Source organism: Macaca thibetana, chromosome 10 (assembly GCF_024542745.1).
Source record: "Macaca thibetana thibetana isolate TM-01 chromosome 10, ASM2454274v1, whole genome shotgun sequence".
Classification (NCBI taxonomy): domain Eukaryota; kingdom Metazoa; phylum Chordata; class Mammalia; order Primates; family Cercopithecidae; genus Macaca; species Macaca thibetana.
The window spans coordinates 8,816,968-8,844,762 of NC_065587.1; the positions used below are offsets into that span (position 1 = coordinate 8,816,968).

The following is a 27,795-nucleotide window of genomic DNA, read 5'->3' on the forward strand; positions in this document are numbered from 1 at the left end:
GGCAAAATAGGAACTCTTTTAATTAAGTCAGAAGTATAGCAGATATCAACTGAACAATAACAGAGTATTTAATCACCACCTTACATGTGTTTCCAACAATGTTCTTGAGATACAAGATAAAAAAGAAACATGGGCTGAGTGCAGGGACTCACACCTGTAATCCCAACACTTCAGGAGGCCAAGATGGGCGGATTGCTTGACCCCAGGAGTTCAAGACCAGCCTGGGAAACATGGCAAGACCCTATCTCTACAAAAATTTATTTAAAAATTAGCCAGGCGTGGTGGTACATACCTGTCATCCCAGCTACTCACGAAGCTGAGGCAGGAGGATTGCTTGAGCCTGGAAGTTTGAGGCTGCAGTGAGCCTTATTTGTGCCACTGCACTGGAGCCTCCAGCCTGGGCGACAGAGTAAGACCTTGTCTCAAAAAAAAAAAAAAAAAGAACTATGACCCTTGTCCTGAATGGCATGCTTCTTAAGAGCAGAGATTGTGTCTCATTTGCCTGTGCTTATTCCAGGCCTAGCATAGCACCTAATCATAATAGATACTCAGAAAAAACTTCTAAGGATTCTACCAAGTTGGTAAGATATATCCATTAAAGACCAATGTAAGGCAGTGTGGTACAGAACACTTTTGTCTTGTCTCCCCTCTGCATCTCTCTCATAAGAACACTTGTGACGGCATTTAGGGGCCACCTAAATAATCTACAGAAATCTTGTCATCTCAAGATCCTTAAATTAATTACATCTACAAACACCCTTTTTACAAACAAGGTAACATTCACAGGTTCTGAGGATTGGGATGGGGATATATCTGTGGATCCATTAGCAGCCTACCACACTGAGTTCTGCCTATGGCATGTAACCAGACGTAACGTACAGTTTCCAGACCTGGCCCATAAAAATTTCCCAGGGGAGATCTTTATTCCCTTCTTTGTTGGCCGTACAAAGAGGCCATGGGAGCCATGGGTTAAAGATCGCAAGGACCGGCCGGGCGCGGTGGCTCAAGCCTGTAATCCCAGCACTTTGGGAGGCCAAGAAGGGCGGATCACGAGGTCAGGAGATCGAGACCATCCTGGCTAACACAGTGAAACCCCGTCTCTACTAAAAAAAAAAAAAAAATACAAAAAACTAGCCGGGCGAGGTGGCGGGCACCTGTAGTCCCAGCTACTCGGGAGGCTGAGGCAGAATGGCGTAAACTCGGGAGCTGGAACTTGCAGCAAGCTGAGATCCGGCCACTGCACTCCAGCCTGGGCGACAGAGCGAGACTCCATCTCAAAAAAAAAAAAAAAAAAAAAAAAAAATCGCAAGGACCGGCCAGGCGTGCTGGCTCACGCCTGTGATTCCAGCACTCTAGGAGGCTGAGGTGGGTGTATCGCCTGAGGTCAGGAGTTCGAGACCAGCCTGACCAACATGGTGAAACCCTGTCTCTACTAAAAATACAAAAAATAGCTGGGTGTGGTGGCAGATGCCTGTAATCCCAGCTACTTGGGAGACTGAGGCAGCAGAATCGCTTGAACCTGTGGAGGTTGCAGTGAGCCGAGATCACACCATTGCACTTCAGCCTGGGCAATAAGAGTGAAACTCTGTCTCAAAAGAAAAAAAAAAAAAAAGATAGCAAGGACCCTATTACCCTGGATCATCCCTGAATAACTATGTGGAACAGAGCCTCCTTTTGCCCCTGCTGATTGGTCTTTATATAAGCAGTAATATCTACTGTCTTAAGCATTGATAATTTGGAGTTTATCTGTTTCAGCGGCTAGAATTATTCTAATTCACTATAAATCTAAAGTTGCCCTTCTTCCCTTATCACCCTCCTTGAGGACCCTCTGTGTCCTTTATAGTAATTCCAACAGTAAGTATTTTATTCACTTACAAGTTTGCTTTTTATATGACTCTAACTAGACTATAAGTTTATAAAGACTACGTGTGTCTTATTCACTGCTGTGTTCCCAGCTGTCTCACAATTGGGAATTTGGTTCACAATAGGTACTCAACATACATGTGTTAAAAACATAAATCAAGAGCCCTGACATATCAACTCTGCGAGGGAAAGGGAATCTTTCCTAGTCAAAGAATCAGATCATAAAGATGATTAATAGTTAACTCTAAGGGCCTCAAGGACATTTATCTTACAAGCCCTGGCTCTTGTGGGGGCAGGTGGGGGTGGGGAGGAAGTTTCCCACATCTAAGCCATGATATAATCAGAAGACTCAGGCCGGGCATGCTGGCTCATGCCTGTAATCCCAGCACTTTGGGAGGCCGAGGTGGGTGGATCACGAAGTCAGGAGTTCAAGACCAGCCTGACCAATATAGCGAAACCCCGTCTCTACTAAAACTACAAAAATTAGCTGGGCGTGGTGGTGTGCGCCTGTAGTCCCAGCTACTCAGGAGGCTGAGGCAGGAGAATGGCTTCAACCCAGGAGGCAGAGGTTGCAGTGAGCCAAGATCGCCCACTGCACTCCAGCCTGGGTGACAGAGCGAGACTCTTATCTCAAAAAAAAAAAAAAAAAAAAAAAAGACCCAGAGCAGTTCCAGACATTGGGCAAGTTCACGTAAGTTGCCTAAACCCTTTTCAAGTGGCTATGCAACTGCTGAGATGCTGAACCTTCTTGGCTAGCTTTGCGAGCCAAGAAGTAGATCTTAATGAGAGTACAGAGAACCTCAAAAGTTGCCTGACCCCCTTAGCCCATAATCCTAAAAAAGAAGCCCTCTTCAGTACTATGAGGCCAAAAGTAAGAGTGAATTCAACACTCAGTATGCAATTGTCCTGAGTTGCCCAGATGTCTGTAGCAAAGAAGTACTAGACTTCCAAGTGTCCCCTGTCTCTGGATTTCCCACTGTCTCTGGATTTCCCACAGCTGTACTCGTCTGTCTGCCAGGATAACCTGCAATCCAGTTTCAGGCTTCCAGATGCTGTCTGCACTCTGGACTACCAAACAGCTGTGGGTTAGGTACAGCTTGTGAACTTCTTGGCCTCCTTATCTTTGCACTGTATCATCAAAGGTAACTAAAAATTTTTCTTACTTCTTAACTTCCCAGAATATGGCTCTTCCACTACCTCTCTTCTCCAGCATTTCACTGAAATCTCTCTTGCTACCATCAACAAACTCTAATTACCACATGCAATGCACACTTTTCAGTCCTCATTTTACCAAACATCTCTAGAGCAGCTGATATGGATGACCATCCCGTGTCTCATAACTTTCTCCTCCATTGACTTTTGGCATATTAAACTCACTTGATTCTCCTCATTTATCACAGTCAGCCCCTTCTCAATCTTTGCAGATGGCTAATTCCCTTCCCTTCCCTTAAATGTTAAGAACCATTGGAACTCTATCCTCAAATCACTGAGGAAGCCCATCACTCACATGGCGCCAGAGACAACCTGTGTGCTGAAGATTTCCAAATCAGTCTCTAGACACAGCTCATCTTTGGAGCTCCAAGCTGCATGTCAAGTGGCCTCCTAATGTAACTCACACTTAATATGGTGTAGGGGTCAAGAGTATAGGCTCAAAAGGACACAACATCACTTATGTAGTATTTCTGCCAAAATGTATGACCTGAATATAATCATGAAGAAACAAACTCAAATTAAGGGATATTCCACAAAACAATAAGTCTATATTCTTTTAAAAATGTCAATGTTGGTCGGGCACAGTGGCTCACGCCTGTAATCCCAGCACTTTGGGAGGCCAAGGCGGGCAGATTACGAGGTCAGGAGATCAAGACCATCCTGGCCAACATGATGAAACCCCGTCTCTACTAAAAATACAAAAATCAGCCAGGCGTGCTGGCGTGCGCCTGTAGTCCCAGTTACTCAGGAAGCTGAGACAGAAGAATCCCTCAAACCCGGGAGAGGGAGGTTGCAGTGAGCCGAGATCGTGCCACTGCACTCCAGCCTGGGCGATAGAGCGAGACTCTGTCTCAAAAAAAAAAAAAAAAGAAAAAGTCAATGTCGTGAAAGACAAAGAAAGGCTGAGTTCCAGATTAAAGCACATAAAAGAAATAGGACAACTAAATTCAATGTGTGATTCAGAATTAGATCCTGGACTGGGGGAAAAAAGTGCTATTAGAATGAGGAACAGTAACAGGACAATCATCTGAATTTGAATATAAACTATATATATATATAGATATATATAGATATATATAGATTTTTTGAGACTGAGTTTTGCTCTTGTCACCCAGGCTGGAGTGCAGTGGCATGATCTTGGCTCACTGCAACCTCCGCCTCCCGGGTTCAAGTGATTCTCGTGCCATAGTCTCCCAAGTAGCTGGAACTAGAAGCACACACCACCATGCCTGGCTAATTTTTGTATTTTTGTACAGACCGGGTTTCACCATGTTAGCCAGGCTGGTCTCAAACTCCTGACCTCAAGTGGTCCACCCACCTTGGCCTCCCAAAGTGCTGGGATTGCAGGCATGAGCCACTGCACCCGGCTGAATATAAACTACATATTAAATAACAGTATTCTGTCAATGTTAAATTTTCTGAATTTGATAAGTACACTGAGGTTAGATAAAATGATGCCCTCATTCTTAGGAGATACACACTTAAATATTTAGGAATGAAGGAAATAATCTTTGTGACTTACTCCCAAATAGTTCAGCAAGAACAAAAGCAAAAAAAGAATAATAAAGAGCAATAAAGAATAATAAAGGGGGCCGGGCGCGGTGGCTCAAGCCTGTAATCCCAGCACTTTGGGAGGCCGAGGCGGGCGGATCACAAGGTCAGGAGATCGAGACCACAGTGAAACCCCATCTCTACTAAAAATACAAAACATTAGCCGGGCGCGGTGGCGGGCGCCTGTAGTCCTAGCTACTCAGGAGGCTGAGGCAGGAGAATGGCGTGAACCCAGGAGGCGGAGCTTGCAGTGAGCCGAGATCGCGCCACTGCACTCCAGCCTGGGCAACAGCGTGAGACTCCGTCTCAAAAAAAAAAAAAAAAAAAAAAAAAGAATAATAAAGGGAAAATGCTGATAACGGGCGAATCTAGATGAGGGAAGTTGATCGTAATATTCTTGCAACTTTTCCATAGATCTGATTTTTTTTACCAATAAAAGACTTAAAAAGAGAAAGTAGGTTTAGAGTTCAAATCCCAGCTACATCACTTGCTAACTATATAGCCTTGGGAAATTATATACCACCACTGACTCAGTTTCCCCAGCTATAAACTGGGGATAATAATAGTACCTACATCATAAGGTATAAGGTTTTTGCAAGGATTAAAAAAATTGACAAACGTAAAGGGCTTTGAACACTGCCCAGTATACAGTAAACATTTCTTTTTTTTTTTTTTTTTTTTTTTTTTTTTTTTGAGACGGAGTCTCGCTCTGTCGCCCAGGCTGGAGTGCAGTGGCCGGATCTCAGCTCACTGCAAGCTCCGCCTCCTGAGTTCACGCCATTCTCCCGCCTCAGCCTCCCGAGTAGCTGGGACCACAGGCGCCCGCCACCTCGCCGGCTAATTTTTTGTATTTTTTAGTAGGGACGGGGTTTCACCGTGTTAGCCAGCATGGTCTCGATCTCCTGACCTCGTGATCCGCCCATCTCGGCCTCCCAAAGTGCTGGGATTACAGGCTTGAGCCACCGCGCCCGGCCAACATTTCAATATATGTTAGTCAGTGTTTCAGTGTTATGTCTAAAATTGAACTCATTTCTTCTTCAACTTAGACTGTCTCTTATATTCTTTTTTTTTTTTGAGACAGAGTCTTACTCTGTTGCCCAGGCTGGAGTGCAGTGGCACGAACTCAGCTCACTGCAACCTCCACCCCCCTGGGTTCAAGCACTCCTCCTGCCTCAGCCTTCCAAGTAGCTGGGACTACAGGTGTGCACGACCACGCCGGGTTAACTTTTGTATTTTCAGTAGAGACGGGGTTTCACCATGTTGCCTGGGCTGAGCTCAAACTCCTGAACTCAGGTAATCCGCCAGCCTCGGCCTCCCAAAGTGCTGGGATTACAAGCATGAGCCACCATACCCAGCCTGTCTCTTATATTCTTGAACACGGTTTATAGCATCCCAATCCACTAAGTCTTCTAAGCTAGAAAGTTTACTCCATCCTTCTGTGTGTCCCCAACACTTTGTCCATGCCTTTATTACAGCATATTCTATGAGACACAATAGTGGATCTGCATATGTCTGTCTCTACTAGAGCATGTTTGTCTCAACTAGATTGAAGTTGGGGGTGGGTGGCAGGGAGAAAAGGAAGAGCATTCCAGACACAAAAAATAGCATGAAAGTTCAGAGATGAGAGAAAATAAAGCACAAAGAAGTCCAGTTTGATTGGAATATAAAAGGTAAGAGAGTGAGGGGCATGAAGTGAGACTAGCCTAAATAAAAATATATAATAGCAGGGCACGGTGGCTCACACTTGTAATCCCAACACTTTGGGAGGCCAAGGTAGGTGGATCACCTGAGGTCAGGAGTTCAAGACCAGCCTGGCCAACATGGTGAAACCCCACCTCTACTAAAAATATAAAAATTAGCTGGGCGTGGTGTCAGACACCTGTAATCCCAGCTACTCAGGAGGCTGAGGCAGGAGAATCGCTTGAACCCAGGAGGCAGAGGTTGCAGTGAGCCAAGATTGCGCCATTGCACTCCAGCCTGGGTGACAAAGCAAGATTCTGTCTTCAAAAAAAAAAATATATATATATATATATATATGTGATTTTTAAAAATTATATTTAGTCAAAGTTTGAAAGAGTTCTGTGGTACATCCATTAGATCAGTGCTGTAAGTCTTGACAGTACCTCTACCCCCTCTCATGTAAGATGGGGACTAAACCTGAGAAAAGCAAAGGCAAGTCCGGAGAGAAGAAAAAAATTAAAAGCCACACCAAAGGAAGAATAACTAAGGGCTCCCTGACCCAAGGAAGAGACGCTCAGTGGATATCTGAGGTCAGTGTTTAAATGGACAAAAGACTATCAGGTATAATTAGTCACTTGGGTGTGTGGCTGTAAGCTCCCACTAGATTGCAAGGTCCTTCAGGACAGGAAGGGACCGAATAATCTTTGTGTTCCTACCCTGTAACATGGTACTTGACAATTGTAGGTAGGCCCAGGAAATGCCTGCTGAATATGTATGCAAATACCAACTGCCTGGCCACAGAGGCCAGCAAATCTTGGCTTAGTAGAAGTCCTGCTTTAATTCCACAAGCCTTAAAACCCCCAAAGTGGGCTGGGCGTGGTGGCTCATACCTGTAACCTCAGCACCTTGGGAGGCTGAGGCAGAAGGATCATTTGAGTTCAGGAGTTTGAGACCAGCCTGGGCAACATGGTGAAACCCCGACTTACAAAAAATACAAAAATCCCTGTCTCAAAAACAACAAAACAGCAACAACAAAAACAAAAAACCCAAACAAACAAAAAACCCAAAGTGCTTAATATCTTTATCCGCATCACTTACCAGAAGAGGCAGCTTTCACCATCAACTGGGCAAATTCAATGGCACCTCCATTTCTGAAGACTAATTTAAAAGTAGCTTGTCCTTCCCAGCCACCTGGGGGAAGAAATGGCACACACTCACTAAGAAACTGGCATAGCTGACAACAGAAAGACTGCCACAAACACCAAGGGAAACACTACCTGACAAAGCAGAGCAGCTTTTGTTTGAATTTCTTTTTTTTTTTTTTTTTTTTGAGACGGAGTCTCGCTGTGTCTCCCAGGCTGGAGTGCAGTGGCTGGATCTCGGCTCACTGCAAGCTCCGCCTCCCGGGTTCACGCCATTCTCCCGCCTCAGCCTCCCAAGTAGCTGGGACTACAGGCGCCCGCCACCATGCCTGCTAGTTTTTTGGTTTTTTTTTTGTATTTTTAGTAGAGACGGGGTTTCACCATGTTAGCCAGAATAGTCTCGATCTCCTGACCTCGTGATCCACCCGCCTCGGCCTCCCAAAGTGCTGGGATTACAGGCTTGAGCCACCGCGCCCGGCCTTGAATTTCAACATGGCAAGTTTGAATCTTAAACTTTCTAGAAGATTTTAAGGGAAAACAAATACACACTTCTGAGGGAGCACTTACCATATGGAGCTGCCTGAATAGTTCCCTTAATGAAGTTTGCAGCAAATACTGGTTGTTCAACGGTGAGGTTCGTTATCAGATCAAATGGCATCATAAAAGACAGCATGGGATCATTGATGGAGTGCGAAGTTATGAAAATCACCTATGCAAGGACAGAAACTTTGGAAAAGGAATGCAAAATTCGTCCATGGATTGAGACTTACAAGAGCAAGGTGCATTCTGGTCTGACTGAGAAACATCATATTTTCTTCCATCACCCTTCAATGTGGAAAATCCCAAAGTGCACATGTTTAAAAACACTTCAAAAGTCAATGTTTAACTTTTCTTCATTTTAAGGAAAACAAATGTAGAGTTAATCAGCAAATTAAAGCAGAAGTAGAAATTACCCGGTATGAAGTGAGAAACAATGTTCCTGTCTTTGTACCACTAAAGACATTGGAGCCTTCTGATTGCCGTGGGAAGGAGAGCTCCACATTCAGAGACTGCTTCAAGAGACTGTAGAAAACGAGGAACAGACAGCATACAATAAAGAATGTATATAAAATGACACACATAAAGTTCTTAACGCAGTTTTTTTCCCCAGAGTAAGCACTCAATAAACATTAGCTGCTGCTACTGCTATTATTACTAATACTACTATTTTATTGAAATAAAAAGGAATTCAAATGATCTTATTCTCTGACAGTTTACTCTTATTCTTCTCCCTCTTCATCACTGGATTCTTTTTCTTGTCAAATCTACTCCTATTCTCAATGTGTGTTCATTAATTCTTATACTTCTTGTGTGGTAAGCGTAAAGCACTGTGCTAATAGAAATGGTTCTTTGACGCTGGTAAAGGTAAGGCAGCAGACTGCCCCAGCCCCCTCTGACATGTCCCCTCAGCCTGTCGTGCTCTCTCCTTACTGTTAACCTGGAAAACTTGGACTCACCTTATTGTCACTCATCAAATCCTGCTGGGTTCTATTTTTTCCTTTCTTATCTTTCTTTCTTTCCTTTTTTTCTTTCCTTTCTTTCTTTCTCTCTTTTTATTTCTTCTCTCTTTCTCCCTCCCTCCCTCACTTCTTTCTTTTCTTTCTTTCTTTTCCTTTTCTTTTCGCCTCGGCCTCCTAAAGTGCTGGGATTGCTGGGATTACAGGTGTGAGCCACTGCACCCAGCTCTCTTTCTTCTTTCTGTCTGTCTGGTTTTTTTTGAGACCGGGTCTCACTCCATTGCCCAGGCTGGAGTGCAGTGGCATAATCTCCACTCACCACCCTCCGCCTCCTGGGCTCAGGTGATCCTCCCACTCAGCCTCCCGAGTAGCTGGGACCATAGGCAAGCACCACCACGCCTGGCTAATTTTTTTTTTTTTTTTTTTGAGAGAAGTCTCGCTCTTGTCCCCCAGGTTTGAGTGCAATGGCTCAATCTCAGCTCACTGCAACCTTCACCTCCCAGGTTGAAATGATTCTCCTGCCTCTGCCTCCCAAGTAGCTGGGATTAAGTCACCTGCCACCACGCCAGGCTAATTTTTGTATTTTTTGGTAGAGACAGGGTTTCTCTCTATATATATATGAAGATATATATATATCTCTCTCTCCAATGTATACCTTAATGATCATTAAGTACAATGTCTGCCTTCTTTGCTACTCTAGCCCTAGCAAACAGTGGGTGCTCTAAATAGTTATTGAAAGAATGAATGAAAACATGAATATAGATCATAATGCAAACAATATATGACATAATATAAATGTATGTCATACATTTATTGGTAACAAAATGTCATAGCAATTTAGTGGAAGAAGAGATTAGTTTTAGTTGAAGTAATTAGGAATGACCTAATAGAAAGACTGCAATTTGAGCTGATTAAGAGATGGGTAGCATTCTGGCTGGGCACAGTGGCTCACACCTATAATCCCAACGCTTTGGGAGACCGAGGCTGGCGGATCATTTGGGGAGTTTGAGACCAGCTTGATGGGGTTTAGTGAAACCCCATCTCTACTAAAATACAAAAATTATCCAGTCATGGTGGTACATGCCTGTAATCTCAGCTACTCGGGAGGCTGAAGTGGGAAGATTGCTTGAGCCATAGGGCAGAGATTGCAGTGATCCACTGCACTCCACCCTGGGCAACAAAATATGATCCTGTTTCAAAAAAAGGGAGAGAGAGAGATACGGATAGTGTTCAGTAGGCAAAGGTGACGGTAGAGAACAATCCAGATGGGAAGCAAACAACATTCATGGAGGTGTAGGAGCAGATATGGAAAGCAAACTGCATACTTGGGAGAAGCCTAGTGGTATGGCTTCATCAAAACATAGTGTGGAAGTGAGGTTAGGAGAAACAGTGAAATAAAGTTGGAAAGTTATGCCGGAACTACAGCTTAAAGACATCGTTTGATAGGCAAGGAGAAACTGTGAGCTTTAGATTTCTCAACAGGAAAGTCACATAATCAAGAAGGTACTGTATCAGAGGGATCAGTTTAAGAATTCCTAAAATAGTTCTGATGCAAGGTAAAAACTGGAACTAGGGTGGTAATGTGCAGATTAAAAGGGGAGGATTTTTAAAAGACTATGAAAATATAGGACATTAGCAAAAAACAGTGGAATGGGAACCTTTAAATGTCAGTCTAGCCATAAAAGCAATAAATAAAGCAAAAGAAAACCTGTCAGAATCAACTTTTTCAGAACTCTAGAATCTAATCAAAAGCTTATAGCAACTAGGCGAATGCTTAAACAATTTAAGAAAAAAAGCTGAATCTCAGTAAGTAAGCTTTATGACATTTTAACCTACCCTGGTATCATCCCCCACTACTAGCTTGGCAGCAGCTTTGAAGACAACAATCTGTATTGCCATGATAGATACCGAGTACTGGAGGGAGCAGAACACACTTATTTTAAAAAATTGTAGTTTGACTTGTCTGGTGGCTCCTTGAAGGACTGGCTCAAAGGGCATGTAGTTAATTTGTAATTTTCCCAGGATGGATGAGGCTGCCAGGGGGCATTTGTCAAAAACATTTCTGGCTGGGTCACGCCTGTAATCCCAGCACTTTGGGAGGCTGAGGCGGGTGGATCACCAGATGGGAGTTCGAGACCAGCCTGACCAACATGGAGAAACCACATCTCTATTAAAAATGCAAAATTAGGCCGGGCGCGGTGGCTCAAGCCTGTAATCCCAGCACTTTGGGAGGCCGAGACGGGCGGATCACGAGGTCAGGAGATCGAGACCATCCTGGCTAATATGGTGAAACCCCGTCTCTACTAAAAATACAAAAAACTAGCCGGGCGAGGTGGTGGGCGCCTGTAGTCCCAGCTACTCGGGAGGCTGAGGCAGGAGAATGGCGTAAACCCGGGAGGCGGAGCTTGCAGTGCGCTGAGATCCGGCCACTGCACTCCAGCCTGGGCGACAAAGCGAGACTCCGTCTCAAAAAAAAAAAAAAAAAAAAAAAAAAAAAAGCAAAATTAACTGGGCCTGGTGGCATGTGTCTGTAATCCCAGCTACTTGGGAGACTGAGGCAGGAGAATTGCTTGAACCTGGGAGGCAGAGGTTGTGGTGAGCCAAGATCTCGCCATTTCACTCCAGCAACAAGAGCAAAACTCCATCTCAAGAAAAAAAAAAGAAAAAAATTCCAAGTCAATGTATTAGTTGCTGCTACCTAGCAAAAGGGATGACAGCTGGGGCAAAAAAAAAAAAAAAAAAAAAAATAGACAAATTGAAAAGCTAGAGGAAAGGATGAGCAATGAAATGCTTTGAGAAATAAAGGTAAAAGCTTACACATATTCCTGAGAAACAAGAAAGCCATACACATACATGTCCAGGGCTAGATTCATACTAAAAACAAAAAATGAAACACACACACACACACACACACACACACACACACACAGAAGAGGCACTAAGCTTTCACCTCTGATTAACAATTAGAAGTGATGCAAAAAGGCCTCGGTGCGGTGGCTCACGCCTGTAATCCAGCACTTTGGGAGGCTGAGGCAGGCAGATCACCTGAGGTCAGGAGTTCAAGACCAGCCTGGCCAACATGGCAAAATCCCATCTCTATTAAACATATAAAAATTAGCTGGGCGTAGTGGTGGGCACCTATAATCCCAGCTACTCAGGAGGCTGAGGCAAGAGAACTGCTTGAACCCAGGAGGCAGAGGTTGCAGTGAGCCAAGATCATGCTACTACACTGCAGCCTGGGCAACAGAGCAAGACTCTGTCTCAAAAAAAAAAAAAAAAAAAAAAAGGAAATGATGCAAAAAAAGTGAAGGTGAAGGCAGAGTTGTAAACTGCCTGGTTTAGTGAGAAAGGCACGTTCATGCTCTAACACACACACAGTCCATCTGTAAGGGCTGGGAGATTTTGTTGTTGTTCCAGACATAGAAGAAAATTTCTGTCAAATCACTAGCTGGCCACTGAGGTAACAGAACTGAGACTCCAGTGGCCACAAATAACAAATAATACAGAAAAGTCACTGTACAAATAAATATCAACTACAACAAGCAACAAAAATAAACCCTGAAGAAGAGGGGGATTCTACTTTCCAGAGTTACTACATTAAAATATTCAAAATGTCCAGTTTTCAACAACGAAAATCACTAGGCATGCAAAGGAACAAGAAAGTATAGCAATACACAGGAACAAAAGAAATTAATAAAACTGTCCCTGAGGAAGCCCATACATTGGATTTATCAGACAACACTTTAAATAAACTATTGTAAATATACTGAAAGAGTTAAAGGAAACCATGTCCAAATAACTAAAAGAAAGAATACGAACAAAGTCTCAGGAAGTAGAGAACATCAATAAAGAGGCAGAAATTATTAAAAGGAACCAAATAGAAATTCTAGAGTTGAAGACTACAACTGAAATGAACAATTTAATCACTGGGGCTCAATAGCCGATTTTGGCAGGCAGAAGAGAGAATTATTTAACTTGAAGTAGATCAATGGGAATAACGGTTACTACCTGAGTAACACAAATGGGAAAAAAGGAAGAAAAATGAACGGAGTTTAAGAGACCTGTGGGACACCATCAAACACACCAATATACCTACAATGGGAATTCAAGAAGGAGAGGAGAGAGAGAAAGGGGAATAAAGAATATCTGGGGCCAAGCACGGTGGCTCATGCCTGTAATCCTAGCACTTTGGGAGGTCACAGTGGGCAGAATGCGTGAGCACAGGTGTTCAACACCAGCAAGGGCAACATAGTGAAACCCTGTCTCTACAAAGAATACAAAAAATTAGCCAAGCATGGTGGAGTGCACCTATAGTCCCAGCTACCCAAGACACCGAGGTGGGAGGATTGCTTCAGCCTGGAAGGTCAAGGCTGTAGTGAGCCATGATTGCACCACTCCAGTCTGGGATTGCACTCCAGTCTGGGCGACAGAGTGAGACCCTGTCTCAAAATAAGAAAAAAGAATATCTGGGCCGGAAACAGTGACTCATGCCTATAATCCCAGCAGTTTGGGAGGCTGAGGCGGGAGGATTGCTTGAGCTCAGGAGTTTGAAACCAGCTTGGGCAACATAGTGAAACCTCACCTCTACTAAAAATTTTAAAATTTGCTGGTGGGCTGCGGTGGCTCATGCCTGTAATCCCAGTACTTTGAAAGGCAGAGGCAGGTGGATCTCCTGAAGCCAGGAATTCGAGACCAGCCTGAACAACATGGTGAAAGCCCATCTCTACTAAAAATACAAAAAATAGCCAGGCATGGGTGGCACGTGCCTATAATCCCAGCTACTCGGGAGGCTGAGGCAGGAGAATCGCATGAACCCAGGAGGCAGAGGTTGCAGTGAACCGAGATCGCACCAATGCACTCCAGTCTGGGAAACAGAGTGAGACTCTGTCTCCAAAAATAAAAAAGTAAAAATTAAAAATGTAGTCAGGTGTGGTGGCATGCATCAGTAGCCCCAGCTACTCAGGAGGCCGAGGCAAGAGAATCACTTGAGCCTGGGATGTCGAGGATGTAGTGAGCTGTGATCGGGCCACTGCACTCCAGCCTAGGTGACAGAGACCCTATCTCAAAATAAATAAATAATGGCCAAAATCTTCCCAAATTTAATGAAATACATGAATCTACACATCCAAGCTCAACAAACTCCAAGCAGAATCAAGTAGAATAAACTCAGATCCAACTGACATGCATTATAATCAAATTATTGAAAGCCAAATTCAAGGAATCGAAATTAGCAAGATAAGTGACTCATCATGCACAAGGAATCCTCAGACTAGCAGCTGATTTCTTGTTTTTTTTTTTTTTTTTTTTTTTTTTTGAGATGGAGTTTTACTCTTGTTGCCCAGGCTAGAGTGCAATGGCACAATCTCAGCTCACCACAACCTCCGCCTCCCAGGTTCAAGTGATTCTCCTGCCTCAGCCTCCCGAGTAGCTGAGATTACAGGCATGTGCCACCATGCCCAGCTAATTTTGTATTTTTAGTAGAGATGGGGTTTCTCTATGTTGGTCAGGCTGGTCTCGAACTCCCGGCCTCAGGTGATCTGCTCACCTCGGGCTCCCAAAGTGCTGGGATTACAGGTGTGAGCCACCGCACCTGGCCAGCAGCTGACTTCTTATTGAAATCATGGAGGCCAAAAGGAAATGGGATGACATATTCAAAAAATTCCTTTTTTTTTTTTTTTGAGACAGAGTCACGCTCTGTCACCCAAACTGGAGTGCAGTGGCACTCTCTTGGCTCACTGCAACCTCCACCTCCTGAGTTCAAGTGATTCTCCTGCCTCAGCCTCCTGAGTAGCTGGGACTACAGGTGTGTGCCACCATGCCCAGCTAATTTTTTGAATTTTTAGTAGAGATGGGGTTTCACCATGTTAGCCAGGATGGTCTTGATCTTCTGACCTCATGATCCACCCACCTCAGCCTCCCAAAGTACTGTGATTACAGGTGTGAGCCACTGTGCCCAGCCCTAAAAACAAAAAACACTTAACCAAGAATTCTGTAAGTGGCAAAACTATCCTTCAAAAATTAAAGAGAAATTAAGACATTACCAAATAAACAAAAAATGAGAGCTCATCACTAGTAGATTTGAAGTATAAGAAATGCTATATTTTATAATATGTTTTCTGATTACAATGGAAAGAAACTAGAAATCAACAGCACAAGGAAAACTGCCATAAATATGTGGAAATTAAACAATACGCTCTTAAGTAAACAATGAGTCAAAGAAGAAATTGGGGAAATTAGAAAGTACCTAGAGAAAAATGAAAATGAAAACACAACATATCAAAGCTTATGGGATGCCATAAATGCAGTGCTAAGATGTTTATAGCTGTAAATGTGTACTTTAATAAAGAAGAAAGATCTCAAATTGACAACCTAACTTTATACAACGAACTAAAAAAAAAACAAATGAAGCCCAAAGCTAGCAGAAGGAAGAAATAATAAAGATTAGAACAGAAATAAATGAAAGTGAGAATAGAAAAAAAAATACTCTTAGCTAGATTAAGAAAAAGAGAAAAGTCTCAACTAAAATCAGAAATGAAAAAGAGGAAATTAAAACTGATGCCAGCCAGGCGTGGTGGCTCATGCCTGTAATCCTAGCACTTTGGGAGGCCAAGGCAGGTGGATTACTTGAGGCCGGGAGTTTCAGACCACCCTGGCCAACATGATGAAACCCGATCTCTACTATAAACATACAAAAAAAAATCAGCCAGGCGTGGTGGTGGGTGCCTGTAATTCCAGCTACTAGGGAGGCTGAGGCAGGAGAATCACTTTAACCCAGGAGGCAGAGGTTGCAGCAAGCCAAGATTTCACCACTGCACTCCAGCCTGGGTGACAGAGTAAGACTCTGTCTCCAAAAAACAAAAACAAAAACAAAACAAAACAAAACAACAACAAAACTGATGCCAAGGAGTTACAAAGGATTATAAGAGAAAACCAAGGACAACTGTATGTCAAGTTGGATAACCTAGAAGAAATGGATAAATCCCTAGAAAAAACACAACCTACCACACTGAATCATGAACAAACAGAAAATATAAACAGACCAATTAACTATTAAGGAAATTGAATCAGTAATCAAAAACCTCTCAGCCAGGTGTGGTGGCTTATGCCTTTAATCCCAGCACTCTGGGAGACTGAGACAGGAGGACTGCTTGAAGCCAGGAGTTTCAGACCAGCCTGGGCAACATAGGAAGACCTCATCTCTACAAAATATATATAAAAAAAATAGCTGGGTGTGGTGACACACACCTCTAGTCCCAGCTACTCTGGAGGCTGAGGTGGGAGGATCACTTGAGCCTTGGAGGTTGAGGCTGCAGTGAGCTGTGATCATGTCACATCACTGCACTCCAGCTGGGGTGACAGAGTGAGAACCTGTCTCAAAAAGAGAAAAAAAAAAAAAAAAACTCTCGACAAATTCTATTATATAAAACATTTAAAGAATTAACATTAATCTTTCTGAAACTCTTCCCCAAAATTAAAGAGGAAGAAACACTTCTAGGCTCACTTTATGAGGCCAACATTACTCTGATACCAAAGCCAGACAAAGATACTACAATAAAATAAAATTACAGGTCAGTATCTCTGATGAATACTGATGTAAAAAATCTTCAACAAAATACTGGCAAAACAAATTCAGCAGCATATTAAAAGGACTATACACTATGATCAAATGGGGTTTATTCCTAGAACGCAAGAATGGTTCAAAATAGGAAAAAAACCATATGATCATCGCAATCGATGCAGAAAAAGCATATGAAAAGATTCAATATATTTTCATGATAAAAACACTCAACAAAGTAAAAGTAGAGGAAGTTACCTCAACATAATAAAACTCATATATGAAAAGCCTGCAGCTAACAGCATACTGAATGGCAAAAGACTGAAAGCTTCCCCTCTAAGGTTAGAAACAAGGCAAGGATGCCTGCTTTCACCACTTCTATTCAACATAGCATTGGAAGTCCTAGCCAGAGCAATTAGGCAAAAAATAAAATAAATCAATAAATGGTATTCAAATTGGAAAGGAAGAAGTAAAATTAACTCCTTTCACAGATGGCATGATCTTATATGTAAATAAACCTAAAGAGTCCACCCAAAAGCTGTCAAAATAAGTGAATTCAGTAAAGTAGCAGCATACAAAATCAACACACAAATACAGTTGCATTTCTATACACTAACAATGAACAATCCAAAAAGGAGATTAAGGAAACAATTTCATTTACAATAGCATGAAAAAGAATAAAATACTTAGGAATAAACCTCGTCAAGGAGGTGAAAGGTTTGTACACTGAAAACTATAAAATATTGGTGAAAAAATTGAAGACATAAATAAATGGGAAGGTATCCCATGTTCATGGATTTGAAAACTTAATATGGTTAAGATGTCCAGGCTACCCATGTGATTCAGAGATTCAACACAATCCCTACCAAATCTCAACAATTTTTGCACAAACAGAAAGTGACATCATAAAATTCATATAGAATTGCAAGGGACCCAAAAAGCCAAACAATTTTTAAAAAGAAGAACAAAGAGGACTCACACTTCCTGATTTCAAAGTATATTACAAAGCTGCAGTAATCAAAACAGCATGGCACTGGCATTAAAGATAAATAGACCAATGGACTAGAATAGAGAGAAATAAATCCTCACATATATGTGAGGATTGATCAAATAATCTTCAACAAAGGTACTAAGATGACTCAACAGGAAAAGGACCATCTATTTAACAAATTATGTGCTTTTAGAAAACTGGATATCAGGCCGGGCGCGGTGGCTCAAGCCTGTAATCCCAGCACTTTGGGAGGCCGAGACGGGTGGATCACGAGGTCAGGAGATCGAGACCATCCTGGCTAACACGGTGAAACCCCATCTCTACTAAAAAATACAAAAAACTAGCCGGGCAAGGTGGCGGGCGCCTGTAGTCCCAGCTACTCGGGAGGCTGAGGCAGGAGAATGGCGTGAACCTGGGAGGCGGAGCTTGCAGTGAGCTGAGATCCGGCCACTGCACTCCAGCCTGGGCGACAGAGCGAGACTCCATCTCAAAAAAAAAAAAAGAAAAGAAAACTGGATATCCACATGCAAAAGAATGAAGTCATACCTTTAACTTACGTCATATGCAAAAATTAACCCAAAATGGATTAAAGACTTAAACATAAGGCCCAAAATTACAAAATTCCTAGAAAAAAACATAGTGAAAATCTTCATGACATTGGACTTGGCAATGACTTCTTGGATAAGAAAACAAAAGCATAGGCAACAAAAGAACAAATAAACAAATGGGACTATATCAAACTTTAAAATTGTGTATCAAAGGACACAATCACCAGAATGAAAAAGCAACCTATGGAATGGGAGAAAATATATTTGAAATTGTATTTATGATAAGGCCTTAATATCTAGAGTATGTAAAGAGCTCCCTGTAATCCCAGCACTTTGGGAGGCCAAGGTAGGTGGATCACCTGAGGTCAGTAGTTCGAGACCAGCCAGGCCAACATGGTGAAACCCCGTCTCTACTAAAAATACAAAAAATTGGCCAGGTGCAATGGCTCACGCCTGTAATCTCAGCACTTTGGGAGGCCGAGGCGGGCAGATCGTAAGATCAGGAGATAGAGACCATCCTGGCTAACACGGTGAAACCCCGTCTCTACTAAAAAATAGAAAAAAATTAGCTGGGCATGGTGCCAGGCACCTGTAGTCCCAGCTACTCGGGAGGCTGAGGCAGGAGAATGATGTGAACCCAGGAGGTGGAGCTTGCAGTGAGCCAAGATCATGCCACTGCACTCCAGCCTAGGCGACGGAGCGAGACTCTGTCTCAAAAAAAAAAAAAAAAAATTAGCCAGGTGTGGTGGTGGGCACCTGTAATAATCCCAGCTACTCAGGAGGCTGAGGCAGGAGAATCACTTGAACCTGGGAGGCAGAGGTTGCAGTGAGCCGAGATCGCACCATTGCACTCCAGCCCAGGCAACAACAGCAATAATACACAAATGGCCAATGAGCATATAAAAAGATTGTCATCACTAATCATCAGAGAAATACAAATCAAAACCACAATAAGACATCACTTTGTACCCATTAGGATGGTTAATATTTAAAAAACCAACAGGTCCAGGCATGGTGGCTCATGCCTGTAATCCCAGAACTTTGGGAGGCCAAGGTGAGTGGATCATTTGACACTAAGAGTTTGAGACCAGCCTGGCCAACACAGCAAAACTCCATCTTTACTAAAAATACAAAAAGCTGGGTGTGGTGGCATATGCCTGTAATCCTGGCTACTCAGGAGGCTGAGGGCATGTGAATCACTTGAACCCCGGAAGCTGAGGCTGCAGTGAGCCAGGATCCTGCTGATACACTCCAGCCTGAGTGACAGAGTAAGACTGTCAAAAAAGAGAAGAGAGGGGATGAGAGGGGGAGGGGGAGGGGCAGGGGGAAGAAGAGAGGGAGGGAGGGAGGGAGAGAGGGAAGGACGGAGGAAGAGAAGAGAAGAGAAAGGAAGAGAAGAGAAACGAGTGTTGGTAAGGACGTGGAGAAACTGGAACTCTTGTGCACTGTTGCTAGAACTGTAAAATGAGTAGCTGCTATGGAAAACACTCGGAGGCTCCTCAAAAAAATTAAAAATAGAACTACCATACAAGGTAGCAATCCTGCTTCTGGGTATACATCCAAAAGAATTGACAGCAGTGTCTTAAATAGATATTTGAATACTTATGTTGATAGCAGCACTATGCACAATAACCAGGAGGTGGAAGCTACCTAAATGTCCACCAGTGCATGAATGGATAAACAAAATATGGCACATACATACAATGGAATATTATTCAACCTTAAAATAAGGAAATCCTGTCACATGCTATAACATGGATGAACCTTAAGGATGTTATGCTAAGTTAAATAAACCAGCCACAAAAAGACAAATACTGTGATGACACTTACATGAGGTATCTGAAGTAGTCCAATTCATAGAAACAGAAAGTAGAATGGTTGTTACTAGGGGTCATGGGGACAGGGATAGAGGGAATTGTTTAATGGGAACAGAATTGTTAGGAAAAGTATGGTGAAGTGGGCACTCAAGAGCACTGAGAGGAATGTAAATTGATATAATTCTGTAAGGCCACTCTGCAATAAGTATATTTTAATGTATCATCATATATATTTTAATATTTTGGACAATGATTTTTATATTTTCAATATATATATTTAATCTCTTTTTAAAAGTCTATATCCTCTGATCTCACAATTTCCCTTTCAGGAATAAATTCCAAAGAAACATTTTGACAGGTAGGCAAAATTATGTTTTCAAAAATGTTCAAGGCAGGAATGTTTATAGTAATGACCAAAAAACCACAAACAAACAAAAAACAAAACAAAAACCCAGACTATTCCAGATTAGGGGTTGAGTAAAGATTTATGCACATTGGAATACCAGCCATTGAAAATAATGATGTAGATACACTAGAAAACATTCCCAATACACTGGTAAATAAGGAAAATAAGTTATAAAGCAGTTGGAGAAAAAAACTTTATTTCCATGTGGAAAAGTACAGAAGGACATATACCAAAATGTAAACATTACTGGTAAAAATTTGGGATAACAGATGTTTTTCTGATTTTTCTATAATGACAGGTTATCAGCACACGTTTTTAACAATGCATAAAATAAAACAACTCAATGATTCCCATTTTACAGTAGAGTCTGGCCCATATGTTCATGACTTCTCAGGTGGGGTCAGAAAAAAATCTCTACAAAACACAGCGAGCTGGGATGAATTTCTTAACTGTGTATTGTGAATAGGCAAGAGGAGTCAAAATATAATGAGAACTTCGAACAGTTCATGGAATTAAAAGATAAAAACAAAAAGCATAAACCTTATTTCTCAACATAAGTTCCAACAAGTTCAAGACACTTTAGTAAGCTATGACACAAGCCATTTAGTCCACCCCTAAAGAACTGAGTGTCCTGGGAATGTAATCATGCCAAGGCAGTCTTTTTTACATTTTTAACAGAAGAAAAATGGGTGCCCAATAAAGATTTTTAAGATTAGGAAACAAAGCCGGCCAGGCGCAGTGGCTCACGCCTGTAATCCCAGTACTTTGGGAGGCCGAGGCAGGCGAATCACAAGGTCAGGAGTTCGAGACCAGCCTGGCCAACACGGTGAAACCCCGTTTCTACTAAAAATGCAAAGAATTAGCTGGGTGTGGTGCCAGATACCTGTAATCCCAGCTACTAGGGAGACTGAGGCAGGAGAATCGCTTGAACCTGGAAAGCAGAGGTGGCAGTGAGCTGAGATTATGCCACGGCACTCTAGCCCAAGCAACAATGCAAGACTCCGTCTCAAAAAAAAAAAAGATTAGGAAACAAAGTAAGTCAGAAGGAACCTAATGATCCGTGAATGCCTAATGATTTCCCATCAAAACCCTTGCAAAATTGCCCTTGTTTCATGAAAACAGTGAATAGGAGCATTGTTATGGTGGAGAAGGACTCTCTAGTAAAGCTTTCCTGGGTGTTTTTTTGCTAAAGCTTTGGCTAATTTTCTTAAAACAAAGTAGATGTTACCGTTCTTTGGCCCTCCAGAATGTCAATAAGGAAAATGCCTTGAGCATCTCAAAAAACTGTTGCCGTGACTTTTGCTCTTGACCTGTCTGTCCACTTTTGCTTTGAGTGGACCACTTCCACATCTTTGTAGCCATTGTTTTGACAGTGCTTTATCTTCAGGATCATACTGGTAAAGCCATGTTTCATTTCCAGTTACAATTATTTGAAGAAATGCTTCAGGATCTTGATCCCACATATTTAAAATTTCCACTGAAAGTTCTGCTCTTGCCTGCAGCTGATCTGGGCACTATAGTTTTGGCCCCCATTGAATGGAAAGTTTGCTCAACTTTAATTCTGTAAACTGAAGCAAATGATATCTGTACAGTATTGGCTATTGTTTCTGCTGTTAATAATGATTCTCTTCATTTAGGGCACAAACAAGATGAATTTTTTTCTCACAAATTAATGTGGATGGTCTGCCACTACAGGCTTCATCTATTTATTTATTTATTTTATTTTTTTGAGACGGAGTCTCACTCAGGAGTGTTACCCAGGCTGGAATGCAGTGGCGAGATCTCCACTCACTGCAACCTCTGCCTCCTGAGTTCAAGCAATTCTCCTGCCTCAGCCTCCTGAGTAGCTGGGATTACAGGCACCCACCACCATGCCCAACTAATTTTTGTATTTTTAGTAGAGACGGGGTTTCATCATGTTGGCCAGTCTGGTCTCGAACTCCTGACCTCAGGTGATCCGCCTGCCTAGACCTCCCAAAGTGCTGGGATTACAGGTGTGAGCCACCATGCCCGGCCTATTTATTTATTTATCTGAGATAGAGTCTTACTCTGTTGCCCAGGCTGAAATGCAGTGGTACGATCTTGGCTCACCGCAACCTCCGCCTCCTGGGTTCAAGCGATTATCCTGCCTCAGCCTCCTGAGTAGCTGGGATTATAGGCACATACCACCACGCCTGGCTAATTTTTTTATTTTTCATAGAGACGAGGTTTCATCATGTTGGTCAGGCTGGTCTCGAACTCCTGACTTTGTGATCTGCCCACCTTGGCTTCCCAAAATGCTGAGATTACAGGCATAAGCCACCACACCCAGCCTATTTATTTTTTGAGATGGAGTTTTGCTCTTGTTGCCCAGGCTGGAATGCGTGATCTCGGCTCACTGCAACCTCTGCCTCTCAGGTTCAAGCGATTCTCCTGCTTCGGCCTCCCGAGTAGCTGGGATTACAGGTGCCACCACCACACCCAGCTAATTTTTTATATTTTCAGTAGAGATGGGGTTACCCCATGTTGGCCAAGCTGGTCTGGAACTCCTGACCTCAGGCAATACACCCACTTTGGCTTCCCAAAGTGCTGGGATTACAACTGTGAGCCACTGTGCCCCACCCAGGCTTTGTATTTAACATAATCTTGTCCCTTCTCTTTTTTGAGACAGGGTCTCACTCTGTCAACCAAGACTGGAGTGCAGTGGCACAATCTCAGCTCACTGCAACCTCCACCTCCCAGGTTCAAGTGATTCCCCCACCTCAGCCTCCCAAGTAGCTAAGACTATAGGCACATGCCACCACATTGAACTATTTTTTTGTGTTTTTAGTAGAGATAGGGTTTTACCATGTTGCCCAAGCTGGTCTTAAATACTCCTGGGTTCAAGTGATCCACCCACCTCAGCCTCCCAAAGTTCTGGAATTACAGGCATCAGCCATTGCACCCACCCCTTGTCCCTTCTTTTTTAATTTTATTTATTTACTTATTTTGATATGGAGTCTTGCTGTGTTGCCCAGGCTGGAGTGCAGTCATGTGATCTCAGCTCACTGCAACCTCCACCTCCCGGGTTCCCACAATTCTCCTGCCTCAGTCTCCCAAGTAGCTGGGATTACAGGCATGTGCCACCACGCCTGGCTAATTTTACGTATTCTTAGTCGAGACAGGGTTTCACCATGTTGGTCAGCTGGTCTCAAACTCCTGACCTTAAGTGATCCACCTGCCTCAGCCTCCCAAAGTGCTGGGATTATAGGTGCGAGCCATTGCACCTGGCCTCTTGTCCCTTCTTACTACATTATCCATTTGTAAACTGCTGATTTATTTGGGCCATTTCCCCATAAACTTTTCCTAAAGCATCAATGGTTTCACCATTCTTCCACCCAAGTTTTACCATAAATTTGATGTTTGTTCTTCCTTCAATTTTAGCAGTATTCATGTTGCTCTGATAGCCCTTTTTCAAATTGATGTCTTATTTTTCTTAGTGCCTCAAACTAAATCCTGTTCAGTTATATTATAACAAGTTAGTATGAGTTAATTTTGGTGGAAAATTAATCTGGAATCCATGCATAGTTTCTTCGTAACTCATATTTTCCATGATCGTTTTGAAGACTCCTCATAGAATCAATCTTCTCCCACTCGTTTTTTTTAGGTTTCTTTTTTTAATAACATCTTTTATTTGTATACAATTATAAAGTACAAACTTGTTTTATTAGGATTTTTCTTATTTTTTAAAAAAATGTATTTTTAATCAACTTACTCCCTTTTATTTACCAGCAGTTTGCTCTGACAGAATAAATTACAAACTATTGTTTTGCTTAATCCTTTTAACCACCATGTCAGGCACACAGGTTGGAGGATATTAGCTCCCATTTTACAAAGAGTGGAAACACTGTACCCACATTTAGTGTAAGACAGAGCTGGGATATAAGCCTTGGGCTTCCATAGTCACAACTGCTTTTTTCCATAACTTTGTAATACATCATTTTAAAGTAATCTGATTTCACAAGGTTTTACAGTATAAGAGTAACATCTATAGCATCTCTTCTTGGCAGGTTACCTCTGGAGAGAACCAATCTAATTACCTCATAAGCTGGTACTTTTTTTTTTTTTGGATGGAGTTTCGCTCTTGTTGCCCAGGCTGGAGTGCAATGGTGTGATCTCATCTCACTGCAACCTCTGCCTCCTTGGGTTCAAGCGATTCCCCTTCCTCAGCCTCCCAAGTAGCTGGGATTACAGGCATGTGCCACCATGCCTGGCTATAGTTTCATTTTTCTTTCTTTTTTTAAATTTTATTTTGTGAGATGAGGTCCCAGTATCTTGCTCAGTGTGGTCTTGAACTCCTGGCCTCAAGTAATCCTCCCACCTCAGCATCTCGAATAGGTGGGACTACAGATGTGCACCACTATCTCTGGTTCTTTAGTTTCTATCCAGGAAGCTAGGGTACTAATAGGTCCTTCTTTGGTGAGAAGAAAACAGAGAAAGAATCCTTTTCTTTTTTGAGGGACAGCTGGAGTAGAGGAGTTAATGCACAGTACCTAAGTTCAAATCTAAATTCAAGCTCTCCCACACGCACTTTAAGCAAATTACTTCTTTTTGTTTTCCCACCTGTGAAATGAGGGAAACAGTACTGATCTTCACTGTAGATAGACTGAGTTTTTTTTTGTTTTATTATACTTTGAGCTCACCCTGTTACCCAGGCTGGAGTGTAGTGTCACGATCTCAGCTCACTATAACCTCCCCTCTGCCTCCCAGGCTCAAGCAATTCTCGTGCCTCAGCCTCCTGAGTCACCGGGATTACAGACGTGCACCACCATGCCCAGCTAATTTTTCATATTTTTACTAGAGGTGGGGGTTTCACCATGTCGGCCAGGCTGGTCTTGAACTCCTGGTCTCATGTATCCACTGGCCATGGCCTCCCAAAGTGCGGGATTACAGGCGTGAGCCACCATGCCTGGCCGATAGAGTCGTTTTAACTACAGTATAAAGCTCTTGGAACTAAGAACAGTACTTGAAATATTTAAGTATTCAATAAATGCTATTAAGTATTCAGGAGCACAAAATGGATCCCATGACCGTAATTCAAAGGACCACAAAAATCAGCGTTTCTGTGTTTTGTTTTTTAAAACATGCTTCCTTCCCTTCCTCCAATACACAAGCAGCAAAGTAAAGAGACACCCACAGCCGAAGCGAGAAGACACCCAAACACCAAATTAGAAATGGCTTCACAGGCAGTCCCAGAGTCAAAGCCGGTTCCCAGACCAGTCCCATCCCACAGCAGCCTGCCTCCTCTTTTCAATATGACGGATGCCGCTGTGTCCTTCGCCAAGGACTCCCTGGCAGGTGGAGGGGCCACAGCCATCTCCAAGACGGCAGTAACACCCATCGAGTGGGTCAAGCTGCTGCTACAGGTGCAGCATGCCAGCAAGCAGATCACTGCAGATAAGCAATACAAGGGCATTATAGACTGCATGGTCTATATTCCTAAGGAGCAGGGAGTCCTGTCCTTTTGGTGCAGTAACCTGGTCAATGTCATCAGATACTTCCCCCACCCAGGCTCTTAACTTCGCCTTCAAAGATAAATACAAGAGGCTCTTCCTGGGTGGTATGGACAAGAGGTCCCAGTTTTGGTGCTACTTTGCAGGGAATCTAGCATCAGGCGGTACCACTGGGGCCATGTCCTTGTGTTTTGTGTACCCTCTTCATTTTGCCCATACTCGTCTAGCAGCTGATGTGGGCAAAGCTAGAGCTGAAAGGGAATTCCAAGTCTTCGGTGACCGCCTGGTTAAGATCTACAAATCTGATGAGATTAAGAGACTGTACCAAGGCTTTAACACGTCTGTGCAGGGTATTATCTATCGAGCTGCTTGCTGCCTACTTCAGTATCTATGACACTGCAAAGGGAAAGCTTCCAGATCCCAAGGACACTCACATCGTCATCAGCTGGATGATGCACAGACTGTCACTGCCGTTGCTGGGTTGACTTCCTATCCATTTAACACCGTTCGCCGCTGCATGATGATGCAGTCAGGATGCAAAGGAACTGATATCATGTACACAGGCACACTTGACTGCTGGAGGAAGATTACTCATGATGAAGGAGGCAAAAGCTTTCTTCAAGGGTGCATGGTCCAATGTTCTCAGAGGCATGGGTGGTGCTTTTGTGCTTCTCTTGTATGATAAAACCAAGAAGTACACATAAGTTATTTCCTAGGATTTTTCCCTCTGTGAACAGGCATGTTGTATTATATAACATATCTTCAGCATTCTTTTTTTTTTTTTTTTTGAGATGGAGTCTCCCTCTATTGCCCAGGGTGGAATGCAGTGGCACAATCTCGGCTCACTGCAACCTCCACCTTTTGGGGTCAAGCAACTCTCCTGCCTCAGCCTCCTGAGTAGCTGTGACTACAGGCACCTGCCACCATTCCTGGCTTTTTTTTTTTTTTTTTTTTTTTTTTTTGTATTTTTAGTAGAGACGGGGTTTCACCATATTGGTCAGGCTGGTCCTGAACTCCTGACGTTGTGATCCACCCGCCTCGGCCTCCCAAAGTGCTGAGATTACAGACGTGAGCCACCGCGCCCAGCTATCTTGAGCATTCTTGACAGACTCCTCGCTGTCAATTTATCAGTGGCAACTATTTATTGGTTGGAAATGGGAAGCAATAATATTCATCTGACCAGTTTTCTCTTAAAGCCATTTTGATGATGATGATGATGGGACCCAATTATATTTTTTATTTCAGTCACTCCTAATAAATAACAAATTTGGAGAAATAAAAATATCTTTAAAAAAAAAAAAAAGAAAAGAAATGGCTTCAAACTTTGGAATGACAAATGCTCAAATGGCTCCCAGTAAGTGCGCTCGGGGACACCACTGTCAGAGTGGTGAGCAATCATCTACCACAAAATGTAACAAAGCAGCAGAGGTACATAGGAAGCACGTGAGGACATACAACCTCTAAGGCCCATATAAATCTGTCAAGAAAACTTTCTGGAGGAAGGAAAGATAGAAGAAAAGATTTGGGTATCAACATTTGGTAATGTCTACCTCAATCTTCCCGACTACATTCAAACTGACCTTGGTATGCTGGTCCCAAGCACATCATCCAGCTTGAGTTTCAACGCTAGGTGGAAGAAAAGGAAATTGAGGGCAAGTCAGAGCCCAGAAAGGAGCGTAATTTAGAACTGCACAGCGGGGGAGACTGAGTTTGAGTGTGGGAAACGGGAAAGGGGGCGTGTGGGGTAAAGAAGGGAGTGCAGTGGAGTCAGCCCTTAGTGAACAAGTCTGCCTTGAAGGTGGAGATGGGCACCCCTCTGGCTGAGTCTGCTCCAGCAGAGAGCTCAGGGGCCAGCAGCAGGCACCACAAGGAGCAAAGCAACTGGTGTAAGTCCCACAGCTTCCCACGACCAAGAGTGCTTCATTCTGCCCAGGCATCTGTTCAGTCCCATCTTTTATTTTAAGACCGGATCTGGCTCTGTCACCCAGGCTAGAGTGCAGTGGTACAATCTGGGCTCACTGCAGCCCGAACTCCTGGGTTCAAGCGATCCTCCTACCACAGCG

General features: G+C 43.0%; 1 protein-coding gene across 4 annotated transcripts in view; it reads right to left on the reverse strand.

Annotated features, from left to right (window-relative positions):
- The window catches only part of WBP2NL (WBP2 N-terminal like), a 40,228-nt gene that overhangs the window by 11,495 nt on the left and 938 nt on the right, over positions 1 to 27,795 (reverse strand). For 2 of the 4 annotated variants that reach the window (XM_050806019.1, XM_050806018.1), the window contains exons 2-4: positions 8,402 to 8,510; positions 8,016 to 8,157; positions 7,405 to 7,497 (exon numbers count right to left, since the gene is read on the reverse strand). In XM_050806019.1, the coding sequence (XP_050661976.1) occupies positions 7,405 to 7,497; positions 8,016 to 8,157; positions 8,402 to 8,510 (344 nt within the window). Of the gene's footprint in view, positions 1 to 7,404; positions 7,498 to 8,015; positions 8,158 to 8,401; positions 8,511 to 26,166; positions 26,406 to 27,312; positions 27,359 to 27,795 lie in introns of all 4 variants that reach the window. The other 2 variants (XM_050806020.1, XM_050806021.1) reach the window with 2 other exon arrangements.